The 18,849-nt window shown below is 33.6% G+C and overlaps 1 protein-coding gene across 3 annotated transcripts in view; it reads left to right on the top strand.

Moving 5' to 3' along the window:
• LOC111050447 (spermatogenesis-defective protein 39 homolog) overlaps positions 1-18,849 on the top strand; it is a 40,868-nt gene that overhangs the window by 3,124 nt on the left and 18,895 nt on the right. For all 3 annotated transcript variants that reach the window (XM_022336765.2, XM_039432588.1, XM_039432590.1), the window contains one exon: positions 1,361-1,423. In XM_022336765.2, coding sequence (XP_022192457.2) covers positions 1,361-1,423 — 63 coding nt within the window. The remainder of the gene's footprint in view (positions 1-1,360; positions 1,424-18,849) is intronic.

Raw genomic sequence — 18,849 nt, 5'->3', positions numbered from 1 at the left:
AATATAAACGGGATTTTATTTTGAAATAACAATTATTTATTGATAAATGAATGACAAATATAAATTACTTTTCTACATAGTCTCCTGCTTTAAAAATACATTTTTCCCAGCGAGCGGGAAGGTTTTTTATCCCAGCATCGTAGAACGAAGCTGATTGCGTCACGAGCCAATTGCGCACGAACTCCTTCACGCCCTCGTCATCTTCAAATCGTCGCCCTCCTAGAGCTTCTTTAAGCGGCCCAAACAAATGAAAATCGCAGGGCGATAGGTCTGGACTGTAGGGAGGATGTTCCAGTTGAGTCCAGTGCATTTCTTTCAGTTTTGAGAGACGGTTAGAGCTGCAGTATGGGGCCTTGCGTTGTCGTGAAGGAGGATAACCTTTCGAATCGATTGGTCTCGTCTTTTGCGACGATATGCATCCCTCACCTTGGTCAGCAGCTCGCAGTAGTAAGCAGCATTGAATGTGCGTCGCTCGTGCAAAAAATCAATGAGCAAAATGCCTAGCCGGTCGAAGACGACGGTTGAAAGGACCTTGCTAGCTGACAGTCGAGTCTTGGCTTTCACAGGGGCTGCCTCCCCTCTCCTCCGCCACTCCATACTGGCTTGTTTTGACTGCGGAGTGTAGTGGTGGACCCACGTCTCGTCGCAGGTGACGATCCGACTCAGAAATGTCTCCCCTTCTTCCGTGAACCTTGCTGCATGTCTCTGACAGGCCTCCAAACGTCTCATTTTCTGATCTGCGGTCAATAGGCGAGGGACCCATCTGGCACACACTTTACGGAACTGTAGATCATTTGTGATGATCGATTGACAACTCCCATAACTTATCCCTACCTGTTCTGCAATTTCGGATACCTTCACCCGTCGATCTTCGTCAAGAATGTCTCGAACCGCGCGAATGTTTGCGTCTGTAATGCTGGTCCGAGGACGGCGATCATGTTTCTCATTTTCCACTCGTTCTCGCCCTTCCTTGAACTCTCTATGCCACGCAAACACACGAGTCCTTGACAATGTTTGATCCCCGAACTGAGCACTCAATCTTTGAAAAATTTCCGTCGCTGGAACTCCTTCACAAGCAAGAAATTTTATAATAATACGTTGCGCAGTGGAAGGGTGCACTTGTTGCTCCGACATTGGGATTGTAACTGAAAAACTGGCTGGAAGTGTGGGACGACTGGCTCTCCCCACTCCTAGTGACCCCACCCAAGCGTACTAGCAGCGCGGTTCCAGTCCTACCAAAGGTAGACGCTCAGGAACAAAAATCCCGTTTATATTTGATTTGCCTCTATATAATAATGCACTCAATCATTTTCTGTGCTTGAAAATGCATTGCTCTAATGAAAACTTTCCAAATTTCCAGATGTAAAGAAGAAACATATTCCAGATCTCTCTGAACTGATGTCAGATAAATCATTGAATATAGGTAATATTCTATTTTTATATAAAAAATATTCGTAGATTAGTTACGGAAATTTTACTTCAATCATTATTATCAGAACTGTAGTTCTAAAGTGTTGTAAAATTGAAGCTTGAACCACCCTTTGTTTCAACAAAGAATTGAAGCTCAAGAATGATTTGTTCCTTTCAAATAAGATCTATGAATTTCAATTCATTTTTTAAATGTTTTTCAGTACATAGTGATAGTTATATTGTAGAAACAGTAATACACAAAAACATATTTTGTGTATTTACGGAACGGCGGAATACATTTTATCATCTCATAATATTTCGAAGCGTTACAAAAAAAGGAATAGATTGTCTGGAACGGGGATGTTTCACAGAGACAAGTAGTGTTTTTGAACGATATTAGTGTCACAGAGACAAGTTTCACAGGAGCAAGTATTTCTATAAATGGCAGTCTCACAGGAACAAGTTCCCACACAGACAAGCAGTTTCATAGAGACAAGGTCTCCGTCCAAACTAGTAGCGCTATAAATAACAGTCTCACAGAAGCAAGTTCTCACTGGAACAAGGTGTCTCACAGAAGCAAGTACAGTGTCGTAGAGACAAGGTAGCGAATGTAGGAAGAAGTTAGGCGTGTTGCCTACACCTGAACTTGAAGGAACTCCATTATTTGTTCTAGTAAATTGAATGTCTGCTGTTTTTTAATCATGTAGGTTTATGATTATGATTAAAGGTTTATCATATAAGATGGGGATGGGTTGGTAACCTATTAGAGTTATAATAATAATAATTCGTTTATTTCACTGCATTTTTACAATTGGTAATACAAATGCATACATTAAGCATAATGATTGAACATTACAATTGGTAACACAAATACATACCTTAAGCATAATTATTGAACATAAATAATAATATTAAGCATGTAACAGAAAAAACCAAAGTGCATCCCTCTTTAGGCTAAACCTGTGTTGAGGGATGTCTCGCTCTCTAGTTGAGTAACTTAATTATAATACAATAACAATTTTGAGGTATCAAACAATAAAGTAAATTTTATACAATAATCAGTGTGCTTTTCACAAGATGGGATTATGAATCTAACAATAAATTACCCAGAAAAAAATAATTAAAAAAAACAAGCCTAGATTTGAATGAAGACAGCAAAAAAAATTGTAAATAATATCACACCTCTATTAAACGTTTTTCTTCATAGAAGCGATTAAGTCTATTCTTAAACAAATTATAACTGGATGCATCTGATATATCTGATTGCAGTTTATTGAAAAGTCGTGGTCCCTTAGCAAAAGCATGTAAATAATAGAAGCATAGTTAGATAAAAGATAGATAGAATTATGAAGATAACTAAAATAAATTAATTGAGTTCTATGCAAATGTAATATATTTCTACCAAACTCCAAGATAACTATTCCAATATATCTAATAAGTATATATTAGACCTTCAACCCGAAAGAATAATCAGTATGAATATGAAATGGAATATATAAAATCCAAATAGCCTACCACTGACCTATTCATCACCGCTTCTTAAAAACCACATGACCAAAATTGTTTTTCATTATAATTCCTTCTTTCGTAATAAATTGTTTATGCTTTTGTACTCCTGAACGAAGCTCGGTCCCCGATATTATGAGCTAATCATCGTCTTCTTTTTCCGAGCTGCGGTCTCGAATTGTAAATTCAAATTGATATAATATTAACTTAAGGCAGTCACATAGTAAAGCTGCGTTATGAACTCTTTCCCACTGTCGTTTTTTGTTTAGAGTGGGTTTTGAACTCCCTTACTCTATACGGAATTTTGCCCGGCGCCAATCAATCACTTTGGATTGATAAAATACACTGTACTAAAACTTCACTCACTGTGTGGATACTTATATTTCACTCACTGAACTTATAATAGTATAGAAGAAAAAGATAAAAAGAGATAGGCCAGGGTCGTGTGTAAGGGAATGTACAAAGTGAAAGGCAAAACAAAGGTTAATTATGAATTTATTAATGAACTTTAAATTGATATGAATTTATAAAAAATTGATCAAAAATATAGCAATGATTAGAAATAAATACAAGATGATTGAGTTTTCGAAAATATTACAGTTCAAGTTTAATTTTATACAGTAAAATTTAACAAACAGTTCCTATTTATCAGATTACTTGAAGAGTAAGATATAAAATCAAAATATTGAACCTCCAGTTAAAATAATATTACATTCAAAAATAAACTAGTTAATCAATTTTAAAGAATAAATATGATTAGGGGAGCCTTTCTCTAATAAACTATTATTTGTGCTTAGAAGAAAATTTCAACTGTAAGCTTCAAGAAGTTAATTAAAACTGTATCTACAGATTTGTATTTAGAAAAGCTTAATAATTAAATTTGCTGTTTACTTTGATGCTATGTAATTTGAAATACTTATTTGGGCTTTTTAGGGTGGGGTGGTGTGGATTTGAAATAAGGGAAATTGAAAATTCTAAATACAATCTTTATTTAGCTCAGTCAATTCCCTATAGGATAATTGAAGTCTGAAACCAAAAACTCAGTCTCTTGGATTTTGGACAGTGTTCAGTGTAGGAGTGAGTTTTTGGTTTCAGACTTCAATTATCCTATAGGGAATTGACTGAGCTAAATAAAGATTGTATTTAGAATTTTCAATTTCCCTTATTTCAAATCCACACCACCCCACCCTTGACTAAACTTGCAAGAGAGACTAAACTCCCCAAGAGAGACTAAACTTGCAAGACATGGTCTGCCTGAATATATACTAGCACCACGATTTTCCACCCCTCATCGCCCTTCGCCCACTAGCTCCGCCTACACTCAAACTCTTCAGCCTAATATTCTGCTTACAAACTGAATTCAAATATCAATTTAAATTTACTATAATGTTTATTATGATATATCATTTTAAACTATGGCTCTCCTTCATTATTAAAACAAATGATATCATATATTTTACCAATATTTAAACTCTAAAGTTTGGATACTGACAATTATTGAATACATACACATCGAATTTGATTAATACAGTGATTAATCTCATAAATCTAATATGGAAAATACTTCAATAATATATTTATTAAATGAATAACAAAACACAATTTCATACAGTATATCATTACAATTGAATTGAATAAATCAAATTAATAAGATACTTATTAATTAAGCAGGTTTCTTATACTCATTGTATAACTATAATAATTGTCAACATTTTTCAATCAAACATACCTAAATCTATTTACACATTATAATTCATCGTACAACATATATTTTTTGAATAATTTATACATAGCCTAACCTACTTCATGACTCAATTTATATATACATCTACTCATATCATGTTTATTCAAATAATTGATCATCAAATAATTGCTCCAATAATATTCATATGCTAACCACGTGGTAAAATTGTAGCATATACTAACCACGTGGTAACGTTGTAAACTACATAATATCTATATTCTACTTCTCTCCTAACTATATATCTATATTGCTATATGCAATCTACATTTACCTGCCATCAACTTATGCTATAGCTATATACAAGGGTCAACACAGAACACAGTGAGCCATGTGGTTTCTATTGTAAACATGAATAACTTTATGTATATGTGAATAACGTTAGGAATACTGTTAGCAAGTTTCTATGAAAGAATTGATTCTGTTTCAAACTATTTTGAAAAGGATAATGACCCCTGTCGTCTGGCTAGGTAGGCTATTCAACTGCATTCTCAATAGTTTCGACAAACGGTTCTTTTTATTATTCTAGCTCTTCCAGCATCCATATTCTTACATACAATATGTTCAGAGCACGTGTTACAACAAATAACAGAAATCTACAATAAATTTTTCAATTTTAGGAGAGCACGTGGTCGCCATTTGTGGCTCAGTTAACACCAATAGATTCTATTAGATTGAACATAACTTATCATACACATGATGAACATAATATGTGTTTTTCAAATGCTGTTCAATCTATAATAATCTGTGAGGTTTAAGTTATTAACATTTTGTTAATAACTTTGGTGTAAACACAGCTTTAGATGCCAAGATTTATCATGGCGTTCCAAGTTATAGATAATAATGTCAATGAAAAACTTCATTTTCCTCATGAAATCTTTCCCATAAAAATTTTAACAGATTGTTGTTCTACAAGCGTCTCTACATGTTACAAAATGAAAATCCCAGTGAAAAACAAAAAGTGCCATTTGATAATTCCCAAATAATCTTTTTAATTGTAGCTCTGATTTAACTGAGCAATAACTTTCTGAACTTACTGAGTTAATAAAGTAACATTTAAAATTAAGAGTAGAGTTTTAAATTAAGAGTAAGAGCTTGAAATTTATTCCTAATTATTTTACTCCATGTTCAATAATCTGCCACTATCTTATATTAGAAGAAACTTGCCTCTGTATAAATTAAAAAACGCAGTAAATCTAATTCTGAATGAAAATGCTTATTATTCCATAAATTAATTTTCAAATTGTTGAAAATGTTATATTAAGTGCTGTGAGTTTATAAATAGTTTATGTTTTTTTTCAATGTATGACTTAATTTATTCAATTGTGCTGGGTGATGATAATTATGACTTGATAAGACTGATTTAATAAATGATCACACTATTCATAAGATGACTACTAAGATGTTATGAATTGAATTGCTCATTCATTGTATAACAGACTATAAGCTGAATTCTTTACACAAGGCCTAATCGCCTAATCTACATCCAAATTGTTTGTATTTATCGGTCAATATATTTCTTATTCCTAGACGACAGCTAAGAAAGGGGTTTCAATTTTCGTAGAATAAGCACGTAATTCAAAAATGTATATTTTTCAAAAAATGTTGTGATTTCAAATTCAAATTTCGTTTATCACACACATATACGAGAATTAAGAATTAATGAGAAAGTGGCCCGGAATAAGGTTTATGATTTTTGTTTTTCTTATTTATACTAAGTGACGTATTTATCAGTGATGGCTCTTAAACTGTAGGCTTATTATTAAATAACGAGTTTAGAGCACCGGGAAAATGGGATTTATATTTTATTATAATAAATATTCAAAATTACGTTTCCAACCCACAATTATTGTCTTATTGTCATGTCCCTAAAGTTACTGAAAACCATATCGGTTGGGACTGATCAAGGTTTATTTAGGGTGGTTTTAATTATTAGTTTTTGTGTTACAAATAGTTCACCTAGATCTAGATGGCTATTGAAACATTATTGATCTAACTAAAGTATGATATTAGTATCAAAGAAAGAAATCTGCGTTTCAATTCATTACCATGTGTGTGTGAGAGAGAGAGAGAGAGTGAGCCCGAAGGAAAGGGTATGTGTGGGAGAGTGATGTGGTTGAGTGGGAGTGAGAGAGTTTGATATATTATATGCTATATGGTTGGTGAGGAATAATAGTGTGTCCCTTATGCTACACTCACATATATATATATATATATATATATATATATATATATATATATATATATATATAATATATATATATATATAATATAATAGTGAAAATTTTCAACAGGTTATCACTGGAAGTACGGAATTATGATCTTGATAGTTTTAAGAGAGCAATAAAAGGATGGTTGAAGAATAAAGCAAGTTATTCAATCGAGGAAATGCTGGTCTGTAACTCTTATCCAGAGATAAAATATTTTAGTACGGTAGCCTATTTGTATTTTAATATGTAATAAAAAAATATATAATATAAATAATCTGTATTATAATATAGAGAGTGTTCTGAAAAAAGGTGCCCATAAGCCAGGGGGTGATTCCTCACATCAAAAGAAGAAAAAAGTTCTTATTGACATACCGGTAGGTCTGAAAATGCTCAGTTACCAAGTAATACAGAGTGAAAGATTCCGTCTGAATTTCACCGTCTGAATTTCAGTTCTCCTGCCCTACGGGTATTTGTTGGCTGTTGAATGCAACAGCATTGAGAAATTGAATGCAACCATTTTCCAGATCGTTAGCTATAGTAATTTTTGAGATAAATATGTGACAAAATACGCGAAACTTGGTCCCGAAAAACAAGTTCCTTTTAGGTTTGAAGCAGATTTACTATGTTACATGTACAATAAACACAGAATATTTTCTCACAGAAATTGTAGAAAATTTAATTTCAAAGAGAAAGATGTAGGATAAGTCTATAATAGACAAATACAACCTTGAAAAAATAAACCTTAATTGCACACGAAACGCATGGAGAATAGACAAAATCTGTTAAGCTCTCTATTCTTCATGCGTTTTGTATGTATTAAGGATTATTTTTTCAAGGTTGCATTTGTCTATTATAGACTTATCCTACATCTTTCTCTTTGAAATTAAATTTTCTACAATTTCTGTGAGAAAATAGTTTGTGTTTATTGTACACTATTTGGTAACCCGTGCTTCGCAAGGGTCTATTTCAAAACTTTGCAAAATGAAAACTTGACGTAATAAAAAATTCGAAATTTGAAAATAGGCCTATACCCATCCTCGGTTAATGAAGAATCTTTATGCAAAATTTCAAATCAATCAGTCCAGTAGTTCAGACGTGATGATGTGTCAAACATAATTTTCCTACATCACGTACGTGTATGACCCAGCTCTTTCCATTATTATAGTAAAGATGACGGATAGATGCATGATTTATCAGTATCTTTGTATGAGAATAACTTTTGAACGGTTTGAGAAATCGGTGCAGTTTTGATGCGACAGAAAATCAGTTATTTTTATTCGAATAGGATCCCCAATCATACCTATCATCTAATGTCCCTTTTAAAAGAAATGTTCAGCTGCTTCTATACAACAACTGGAAGCATGGCAAATTGAAAACTTGACGTAATGAAATCTTGAAGAACTGAAAATAGGCATAAATAACCATCCTCGGTTAGTTAAGAATCTACATGCAAAATTTCAAATTAATCAGTTGAGTATATTTCAGACGTGATGATGCGTCAAACATAATTCCCAATTCTTTACGTGTATAAGCCAGTTCTTTCCTTTATTATAGTACAGAAAACTGAAGAAGACATAATACTTGATAACCTCACAGAATCATATCGATTTTTCCAATACATCAATAAATTTTAGTATCGATTAGATCCTCCTCAATTTGAATCAGGCAGCCTTTTGTTGTCCCAATTCCAAACAAAATACCTAAAATACTCGTTTCACTGCAAATTTGTGTCTAATAGTACATTATAACTGAAGAATATAAATTATTACTTATTTTATTGTGATCTATTCATGTTTTTCTCATGAAATTCAATGATAGGCCTACAGCATGAATACTATGTCTATTTCATTTGTACTGGTGGCAAAATTTTACATTAAAAATAATTACTTGATAAAATCCAAGTTCAATTGTAATGAAAACAAATTCCTTCAAAAAATAATTGATAATAATACGTTTCGAGGGGAAAAATTAAGAACAAAAAAATTGGGAAGAATCGGGAATCAAACCGAGGATCCATCGCTCCATAAGCTAGCGTTTTACCGTTATGCTAGACGGCCGTTCGAAAATATTAGTCTTGTAACAGCATTATAACCTCTTCATAAAAAAACACACACTTCTGAGATGCAAAAATGTAGCCTATAGAACTTCATGTACGGTAGCATATGGTTTTTGTACTATATATATATATATATATATATATATATATATATATATAGATTCCATATCCATCGATTTTGGAAGCGGCATGTCTCTATCTTTTTAATCTTTTGAAACAGCATTTATTGTCTAAGGTATATAGATTCCATATCCATAGATTTTGGAAGCGGCATGTCTCTATCTTTTTAATCTTTTGAAACAGCATTTATTGTCTAAGGTTGGTGAAAGATGTTTTCTGCATTCCATAACAACAATCTGCAGACTGAGGTCTCGGGTATTAGAACCAAAAGGCCTTGCTTTATAGAACTATAAATACTCATTCAGTATTACAATGCCTTGATTCCATGAAACAACTCAAATGTTTCCCGTTAGGTACTTTAACTTTAACTTAGATCTTTTGATAGTTTAATATCACTATTAATCATAACCATCTGCCCAACCCAACGTTTGTTGGTGTTACCATGTTGAGGGAGTGCATATTGCAACGTTGTCCCAGGGAAACAACAGAGCATCTTTTTCCATTTTCATCGAAAAAACAGTCTGGCGTCTGCCGAACGTGACTTTATCACAATGCAGCACCTTGCATTTCCCTTTGATGTCTCCCAATAGAATTTGTTGAACTATTCAGTTGGAAAAATAACTAGTAGTTCTGTGAACAGTAGACCTCGCGCAGTTAAAAACCACAGCCTTCATCAGGGTTATGACGTGTCGGCGAAATATCGATGTGTAAGCCACTAATGGCTGTTTGAAATGTATCGTCAATAATTATTGATATTAAGTATAATTATTATAATTAGAATTCTAATAATTTGTTGTAAACAACTACTATCATACCGAGTTGAAGTACCTACTTACCGAGTTGAAAACAGAGAAAAGTCGGGAGAAAATAACAAGCTACCTACTTTGAGTTATCAATATTGCATGCCATGCATGCCAATATGACAGCTGATTTTTACCAAATTACATTGGGATATTAATTGCATGTGTCATTTCATGCAATCAATAATCCACTCGACAGCTGATAGTCTAATTTTTACTGTTATACTGGCGTTTGAAAGAGACTCTTTTTCCTTTTGTTTTATCCTTGAAATGCAAAATTTCCAAAAACCTTGTATATATACGTTGACGCGCAATTTAAAAAGTAACATACCTGTTAAATTTCATTGAAATCTATTGCCGCGTTTCGCCGTAAATGCGGAACATAAAAATATTTAAAGTCCTATGCTATTCTACTTGTTCTACTGATCCAGTACCATTTTGATTTTTTTTTCATAGTACATGGCAGTATTGAAATTAACTGTTCTATTGATTTATTCTAACTTTGTCTACAGAATTGTGAAACTGTGCATATGAGGAGTACTGTATGTCTATTTTTTTTGTTATCCACGTCTGCATCTATTTTTCAGTTTGAAGAACTGGATATCAATCTTGATTATTCAAATTTTCTATTGTTCAACATACACACACATTATTTACATATATATAAAAACAAAATGATACACAATTTTTTTAGAACAATAAAGCCCAAGGTAAAAACCTGTGAGGGGGGAAAAATCTAAATTTTCACATGAAAACGTCACTCGAGAATAATTTTGTCACCCGGCCTCACAACAGAGAGTCTTAGAGTCCTTGACTTAGAATAGTTAATCTCACAGTTGTACAGTCAGTGTCAGTGAGATTTTCTGCAAACACTTCATTGTTACCATAATATTTATATGATGGTATTTCTAGATCAAATGGATCGGCGTGAATACGCCGAATGGATCGACTCGTATCATTTGAGGATGGTGATAATGATGAGGAAACATGATTCTGTTAAAAGGAATAGTTTCCATCTCCATTATGTTCTTAGGGATTTGCTTGTGATCATAAGGTCGTCATTTTATCAATTCGAAGATCAGCCTTCAAAAATTTAGGCCAACTTATACATTTCAACTCACGTTGCTACACGTTTCAACTTAGCAAAAGGACAAAGGGAATTAGTATTACTATTCTCTAGAGCCCTGGAAATATCCCTGTTATTGTTCTTGGTACCTTATACAAAAGGGACTTGATAATACAAAAACAAATAAGACCTTGCCGGACAAAGCTAGAGGAAGAAGAAAAAGAAGAAGGAAGAAGATGAAAAATAATAAGAAGAAAAAAATACAGATAGGAGAAGATTATAACCGTTGAGTACACTATTTTATCTATAACCACTCTTTTGTTGAATTGAAAACTTATAAATTACTGGTGGTACTCCCATACAGTAATAGCATAGCCACCTCTAATACAAGGCCCCGGCCTACGATATTGCAACGTCACAGTGTAGGCCTAGAATCTAATACATGATTGGTGAAAAAGATTTAAAAAAATATCAGCTGATCTTTTTCACCAATCATGTATTAGATTCTAGGCCTACACTGCGACGTTGCAATATCGTAGGCCGGGGCCTTGTATTAGAGGTGGCTATGGTAATAGTCAGGGGTGTATTCAAATACCCTTGGATAACATCTTTCTAATATTGTTTCATTCGTCTAGAAGTATAATCTGTTCTTTCTTACATTGATATCACTTATGTATAAGCTACTGCAGTATCAAAATTATTTGATATTGACTGAACAATTAAAAGTCACATTGAAATAGTTATTTTGGAGTTTGGTAGAAATACATTTACATGGAACTCAATTTATTCATTAAAGGCAATCTACATAATTCTAATAGGTTCTGATAACCCATAATGATAAAATAGGTGTTCAATGAATAAATGAAGCCCAACAACTTGAAATATATTTCAAATTATTTAAGATTAAATTGATTCTACCTCGGTGCTAGTCAGATTTACATTTGTACATGTATCATTGTATTGAATTATTAAATATTTGATGATTTTGGTAAAACGAAATTTTAATCCTGGACCAGTAGTTCTATGAACAGTAGACCTCGCGCAGTTATAAAACACAGCCTCGTCTCATACTGTCCATAAGAGTAAATCCTGTTTGTATGTTGTGTCGGCAAGATGTCGGTGTGAAAACGGCTAATGGCTGTTGGGGTTAGTGTATCAAAAATATGCTAACATCAAAAGCTAATCTCCTTCAGCACAGTGGCAACAGGTCAGCCCGAGTTGAAAGCAGATAAAGGTTGAGAGAAAATACTATGTTTACTTTCCATTATTAATTGCATGCGTCATTGCATGCAATGAATAGTCAACACGACAGCTGATTTTTTACTAAGTTACATTGAGATATTAATTGCATGCAATTAAAAATCCACTCGACAGCTGATTTATGATGAATGATTATATTCTGATTTTTACTGTAATATTGGCGTTCGAAGGAGACTTTACCTATTGTATTAACTTTAAAATGCAAAATTTCCAAAAACCTTGTATATACGTCAAGGCACAATTTAAAAAGAAATATACCTGTCAAATTTCATGGTAATCTATTGCTGCGTTTCGCCGTAATTGCGGAACATATAAACATAAAGAGAAATGCAAAGCTGTCGACTTGAATCTTAGAACTCACTTCGCTCGGTCAATAAATCGAAATTTTAAGAAACTACAAATATCCTGGATGAAAAGGGGAATCAAATCTTATGTAGATTTGAATCTAAATGTCTAGGATCCACTAAACAGTCCACTAAATTCATCATTTTTTCTCCACAGGAGAAACGTTTAAAGCTGGCATCAAATGATGTCACCACATTATTTACATACTGTATGCAAATTATATATTTTGTAAAGTATCGGAAATTTGGGTAGATAAAAATCCCTAACCGAAGTATTAATAGGTCTGAAATAAAGTAACTGGCTAATATCGCCAAATAGATAACAATTAAGATTAGATAGCATCAGCTTGTTCTGGCTAAACGGTACAAAAAACCTAAAAAGGATTTGGAAGAATTTGTTGCTAATAAATATATTATTATATAAAATATTTTGAAGATTGAGGTTAGGTATATGCATTCAGTGATCGGCGACCTAACGATCGACCGAATCGAGCAACGTAGAATCTGACCAAACCCCTTGGCAGAGCTCTATTGCAACAAAACAGTATGCAATGTGAAAGAACACATGATCACGTGGCTAACTATTAGGAAGCATAAATAAATATTAGTATATAGAATATTAGCTAGCATGTAGAGAGCATAAGTAAAAAACCTAATAAAAATAATTAAGTGTATTCAGGAAATAGGAGGTACCAGGCGCATGAATACTGAATCAAATTTGCATGCACCAATAGCACAATAGCAGCTAATAGGCGGCAATAGTATGCCAATTCAAAAATATTTATATATATATATATATCTATAAATGTTTGGGATTTATGTTAAATTATTGTATAGTCTATGTTATAGATATGGCCCAAAGGCAAAGAAATTATTAAACACACAACCTAAGTAATAATTTGATATTTTTTGTACGATCTATTTGAACCTAAATGGCGGAGGACTAAGATATTCAAATTTTATGTTAATTTGAAAGTCGGAAATAAGATTTGTAAAATTGAGAAAGGAGAACCATCAATCGCCAGCCAAATGCCACCATGAGAGGACCCTAAATATTTTAGAGCGTAATACCTTGCTATAAATTGTAAAAGCTAAAGTTAGATTGAATTATTAAATTTCTTAAAGGACTTTGTGATGCATTGTAAAGCAAAAGTCATTTTCAATTTCAAATAATTTATAACCCCTTGGAAGAGACGATTCCGGCTACCATATTCCAGGACCACCAGGAGTTGGATTGACATCGGCAGCTTATAAGAAGATTTTCGACATGTGAGTGATAAATATTGAATTAGTGATGGGCGCCCTAGTGCTTCGAATCTATCTAATAATCAAAGCTAGCTCGTCGAAAGGGTTTTATTATAAATTAAGAATTTAATAAAAAAAGTACTTGCGCAAGTAAATATAGTATTAAAGGTATTTTATTAAAGGAGTAAATAGATCAATACATTTCAGAAAATACTATCGAATCAAAGAAATATAAAATCTAGGCTATTAAAACATATTCATATGATCTTTAATTTTTGCAATATAATTTGCGATAGTTTGTTATAGCTCTAATTCACTAGATGAATTGCTCTACCTATTCCATCAGGTGCCGAATCTTGCACCCTGAGATAAAATATATATATTCAATATAGAGAAATCTACTAAGTACTAGAGAATTTAATATATATATATATTTGGATTATTAGTTGCCAATTTATCAAGTTGATCTTAAAGAACCTATTTTTAATTGAATTGTCCAAGTCGACAAGTATTAGCAAGCTCATATCGCAGCTACATGCAAAAGGATGCATATGATTTTAAGATAAAGGCACATGGTAATGATTCGTGCCATAAATCTAGAGTATAAAGTTTAGCCTGTGATATTTTCCTGATTTCAATTATTGCTCTATTTTTTTTATTTATATTATATTTTTATCGCTCTTTATATATTTTTGCCTCGATCTATTTTTTGCATTATTTGTTTAATATATGTATCAAATTGTTTATGGTGTGCAATTTATTTTAATTCCTCAACACTATAGTATAAGTATCATATTTATATATATTTATTTTTTAATGAATTACAAGAGTTATAGGGGAAGCTCATATCTGGGCCTATAAAGATTTTAATGAGACTATATTCTATTAAAAAGCCACGACCTAATTTTATAATTATATCAAATATTTCATGCTCTACCGACTGATGCCAAGCAGGAGGCTAATCGTTATTTAAATAAAGAATAATGTGACATAAAACATGCCGTACCAACGTGGGACTGATGATGAGAGCCGAGCTCATTGAATAATTATTTGAAATTAAGTCAATACCCATATTGAAGATAATATTGAAAGACAAGTCTAGTTATATTAAAATTTATCGTGGATGGATAATGAAATTATAGATAACTTATACGAGTATTGAGGAAAACAGGCGAAGTAAAATTTGTATTACTTTTTGGGGAATCAATAGCTTTAAATAAAGAGAAATTATATGTTTTAAAGAAAATTTTATATTATTGTTATTGTAAAAAATATATGTTTTATAGAGAGAGATTATATTTTATAAGCCTAAACTGCTATTACTTTCTAGTCAAGAATATATTATGTATTTAAGCCGGTTGGAAAATAAGTCACAGTCTGTAAACTAGTCAAGAATTAATACTAAACATTGGGGGTGCTAGAGCATTATAAAAAACTTAAGTATAAATACCTTGTCTTTGAGTATCCAAACACTTTGCACATAACTGTTTCACTGTAAGTCCCGGTTTGTGTCTCTTTTTTAAGCATTTTTGCTTATTATTTATCACTTTTTAATTAGCATTTATCATATTTGACACAATGAATCACACTCCCGCAAATTCTGAAGTTTCATATATGTACGGCGGTTGCACAGATCCCACATTGTCGACTCCCAGCACATCAAACCCCACCATGGTAGATGCCAATACGCCACAAGAAAGGGAACCAGGAAGTGTTGGGTCGATAGTCTTCGATCCACAAGGTCTGCAACCTCTATCATCCACTCGAATCGACGCCGCTGACACACCATTGAATCAACGGATAGCAGAGATCAACTTTGAAGGGGGCGAGGAGCAGCCTGCAGAACCCGCATCTCCAGAGGCCGAGTCACATCTGAGCAAACAAAGTCTATTTTCAGTCACAGAGCTAGATCCATTTAAAAAGGTAATAATGGAACAAACTAGCAGTATGTTCAATATTATGTTACAAAACACAATGGATAATATGATGCAGGAGATTAAAAAAGAGAATGCTGCAATTAAAGAGGCAAATAAACAAACAGTGGAACAGGGCATGAAAGAGACAGCAGGCGCTATAAAATCAGTAGAACGACGGTTGGATACTATTGAGACTAAAGTAGAGAATCATAGGAAAGAATTAAAAGCAATGATAAATCTACAGAAAGAAAGTCAGGATAAAGTTACGGCAGGATTATCGGAAAGGTTGGATACGGTTACCTGTGAACTCAACGAAAGGATAGATAACCTAACCACACAAATCACTACACCCATTCAGGATTTAACAAATAACATTAAGGCCGATTGCCATCAAGAAATCAACAAACAAATTACCGTTGCCAATCAAAATTTAACAACTACAGTTGACAAAAATATTAACAGTATTAAAGAAATACAAAATAAACAGATTAATATGTCCACAAAAATGAACCAACTGCAAGGTAGCATCAATCAAAACACAGAAACCTGTAAAGCTTTAAACGGAACTCTACTAATTCAAAAATCCACTCTGACTCAATTAGATCAAGAAATAAACGCTAATAAAATTACACATAATAGCCAATGGCAGATGACACAGGAAAAAATAACAGCATTAGAAAATCATATCCAACAACGACCTCAAGGGATTCAAGCAGATAACATCAACTCACATAGTATATTGCAAGGACTGGGCAAATTTGATAATACTGATCACCATTTGCAACCTCAACCATTCATTAATAATAATAATAATAATAAAGCTTTATTGACATTCTAAATAGAACAAAAGCCTCTCATATGAGGTAATGATATTTTGTGCTGGCAGCTTGACAGTAACTTCAATAACTATTTACAAATTTACAATTTCTTGATGATTTTCTCCCATCTCTTTCTGTCCCTGGCTATTGTCGGCCACATATCTCCAACTCTTTGGGTGAGCTCGTCTCTCCATCGGCACGCTGGACGTCCTCTTCCTCTGGCCCGATCTCGTGGTATCCACTCCATGCATATTTTCGCCCATCGCTCTGCTGTCATCCTTGCCACATGGCCGGCCCATCTCCATTTTATCAGGTGAGCTTCTTTTTGTAGGTATTTCACCTTCACCTGCTTCAGTAAGTCTGTGTTTCGTCTTCTATGATGCAGTCGCAGTCCCAAAATACTCCTTATCATCTTCGTCTGCGTTGTCTCCAATCTCTTGTCTGATTGAGCCGTCAGGGACCAAGTCTGAGCACCATATAATATAGCTGGATAAACACATTTCAGAAGCAATTTGGCTTTCAACTCATTCGAAAAGTCGCCCTTGAATATCTTCTTCAGTGCCCAATATTTTTTGCAACCCTTGTTTATCCTCAAACTCACGTCCTTTCCCGTTCGGTTCTCAAAAGAAAGCAGTTGGCCCAAGTACTCATACTCATTCACATATTCTATTCTACCACCTGTAACATCAATTCTTTCCGTGTCTGAATTCGTCATTACTCTTGTTTTGCCTGCATTCAGACATAGACCAATTTTCTTGCTGGCTTCTATAAGTTCAACAAACATTTCTTTCATCTCTTCCGCACTTTTTGCCACTAACATCACATCATCTGCAAATCTTAAGTTGGTTAGTTGATAGCCATTTATGCACAAGCCTTTGCTCTCCCAACTTAAACGGCGAAAAGCATAGTCCAAGCAGCAATTGAAGATTATTGGTGACAATGGACATCCTTGCTTGAGTCCTTTCCTCACTCTAATACTCCTTCCTCTTTGCTCCAACTCGATGTACATTTCATTATCCTCATACAAGCTTTTCAATACTTCAATGTTTTCCACTTCAACACCCGACTCCTCCAGTGCATTCCAAATTTCGCAGTGCTTAAGGCTATCGAATGCTTTGTGGAAATCTACAAATCCTATGTACAAAGGCATCTTATACTCATTGCTCTTCTCAATTATTTGGTTCGCAGCTTGTAATTGATCCGCTGTGGAGTAACCTGATCTAAATCCGGCCTGTTCTGAGGGGTGGTTTTCGTAGATCTTGTTGATTATTCTGTTCTTGATTATGCTGGCGAATATCTTGTACAGAGCCGAGGTTAGAGTGATTGGCCTATAATTTTTAATATCCGAGCGAGATCCTTTTTTGAATAGAATTATTACTTTGCTTCTTTTCCAGGCTGAGGGCACTTGTTTCTCTTTTAGTATTTTATTGAAAAGTAATTTTATAGTGCTCATTAACACATCCAACCCAGAGATTATCACTTCGTTTGTAATGTCATCATCTCCAGGCGCCTTGTTCTTTTTCAGTTGCTTGGTGGCTTGTTTTATTTCCTGCTCCAATATATCTGGCACTCGAAGTTCTGGCTCCTCTTCTCTAGTGTTCCTTCTTTCTGTCTGATGATCCATTCCATTTCCTTCTTCATAGAGCTTCTCATAGAACAATGTAACTTGTTCTAATATCCTCCCTCTTTCCGTTGTTGATGTTCCATCTTCTGTGTCCAACTTTGGTATCCATCTCTTCTTAACACTGCTTATTAGTTTATGGATGCTTTTTGTAGACTCTGAAGTGGCCATTATTGTTCTAATTACATTCTCCTCGTAATTCTTTATTTCCTTCCTTATTCTTTTCCGAGCTTCTTTTCTGAGATCTTGATGTTTCCTCTTTTCTTCTTCTGATTTGTTCAAAATTCTATTCAATCTTTCTCGCTCTTCAATCAGCTGCTTTGTCTCTTCAGATACTTTATTGCTCCTTCTTGCAGCATGCTGACGAACTCTGTTTAGACTTCTTGCTGCTTCCAAAATTGAATTTACTATTCCTTCATATATTTCCTCAACTGAACAGTTCTCTGAGAGGTCTCTGTTACTCATCTCTCTCGTCAGATTCCTGACAAACTCTTGCTCATTCAAATCGGTTGTTCTTATTTGTTTTTTCTTAATAAAATATCTCCTCTTTGGCATTATTAATTTTCCCATCAATAATCTATGGTCAGTATCGAAGTCAAGCCTTTTTTGCACCTCTAGCTTTTTTATCAAATTATTAGATTTTTCTACTATAAAGAAATCTATTTCATGTACAGTATCTAGTGGAGACTTCCATGTCCATTTGTCCGCTAACTGACCTTCAAAGAACGTGTTCATT

This window comes from Nilaparvata lugens, chromosome 7 (genome assembly GCF_014356525.2).
Source record: "Nilaparvata lugens isolate BPH chromosome 7, ASM1435652v1, whole genome shotgun sequence".
NCBI classification, from domain to species: domain Eukaryota; kingdom Metazoa; phylum Arthropoda; class Insecta; order Hemiptera; family Delphacidae; genus Nilaparvata; species Nilaparvata lugens.
The sequence above is the reverse complement of the archived record's forward strand: the minus strand, read 5'-3'. Positions and strand labels throughout refer to the sequence as shown.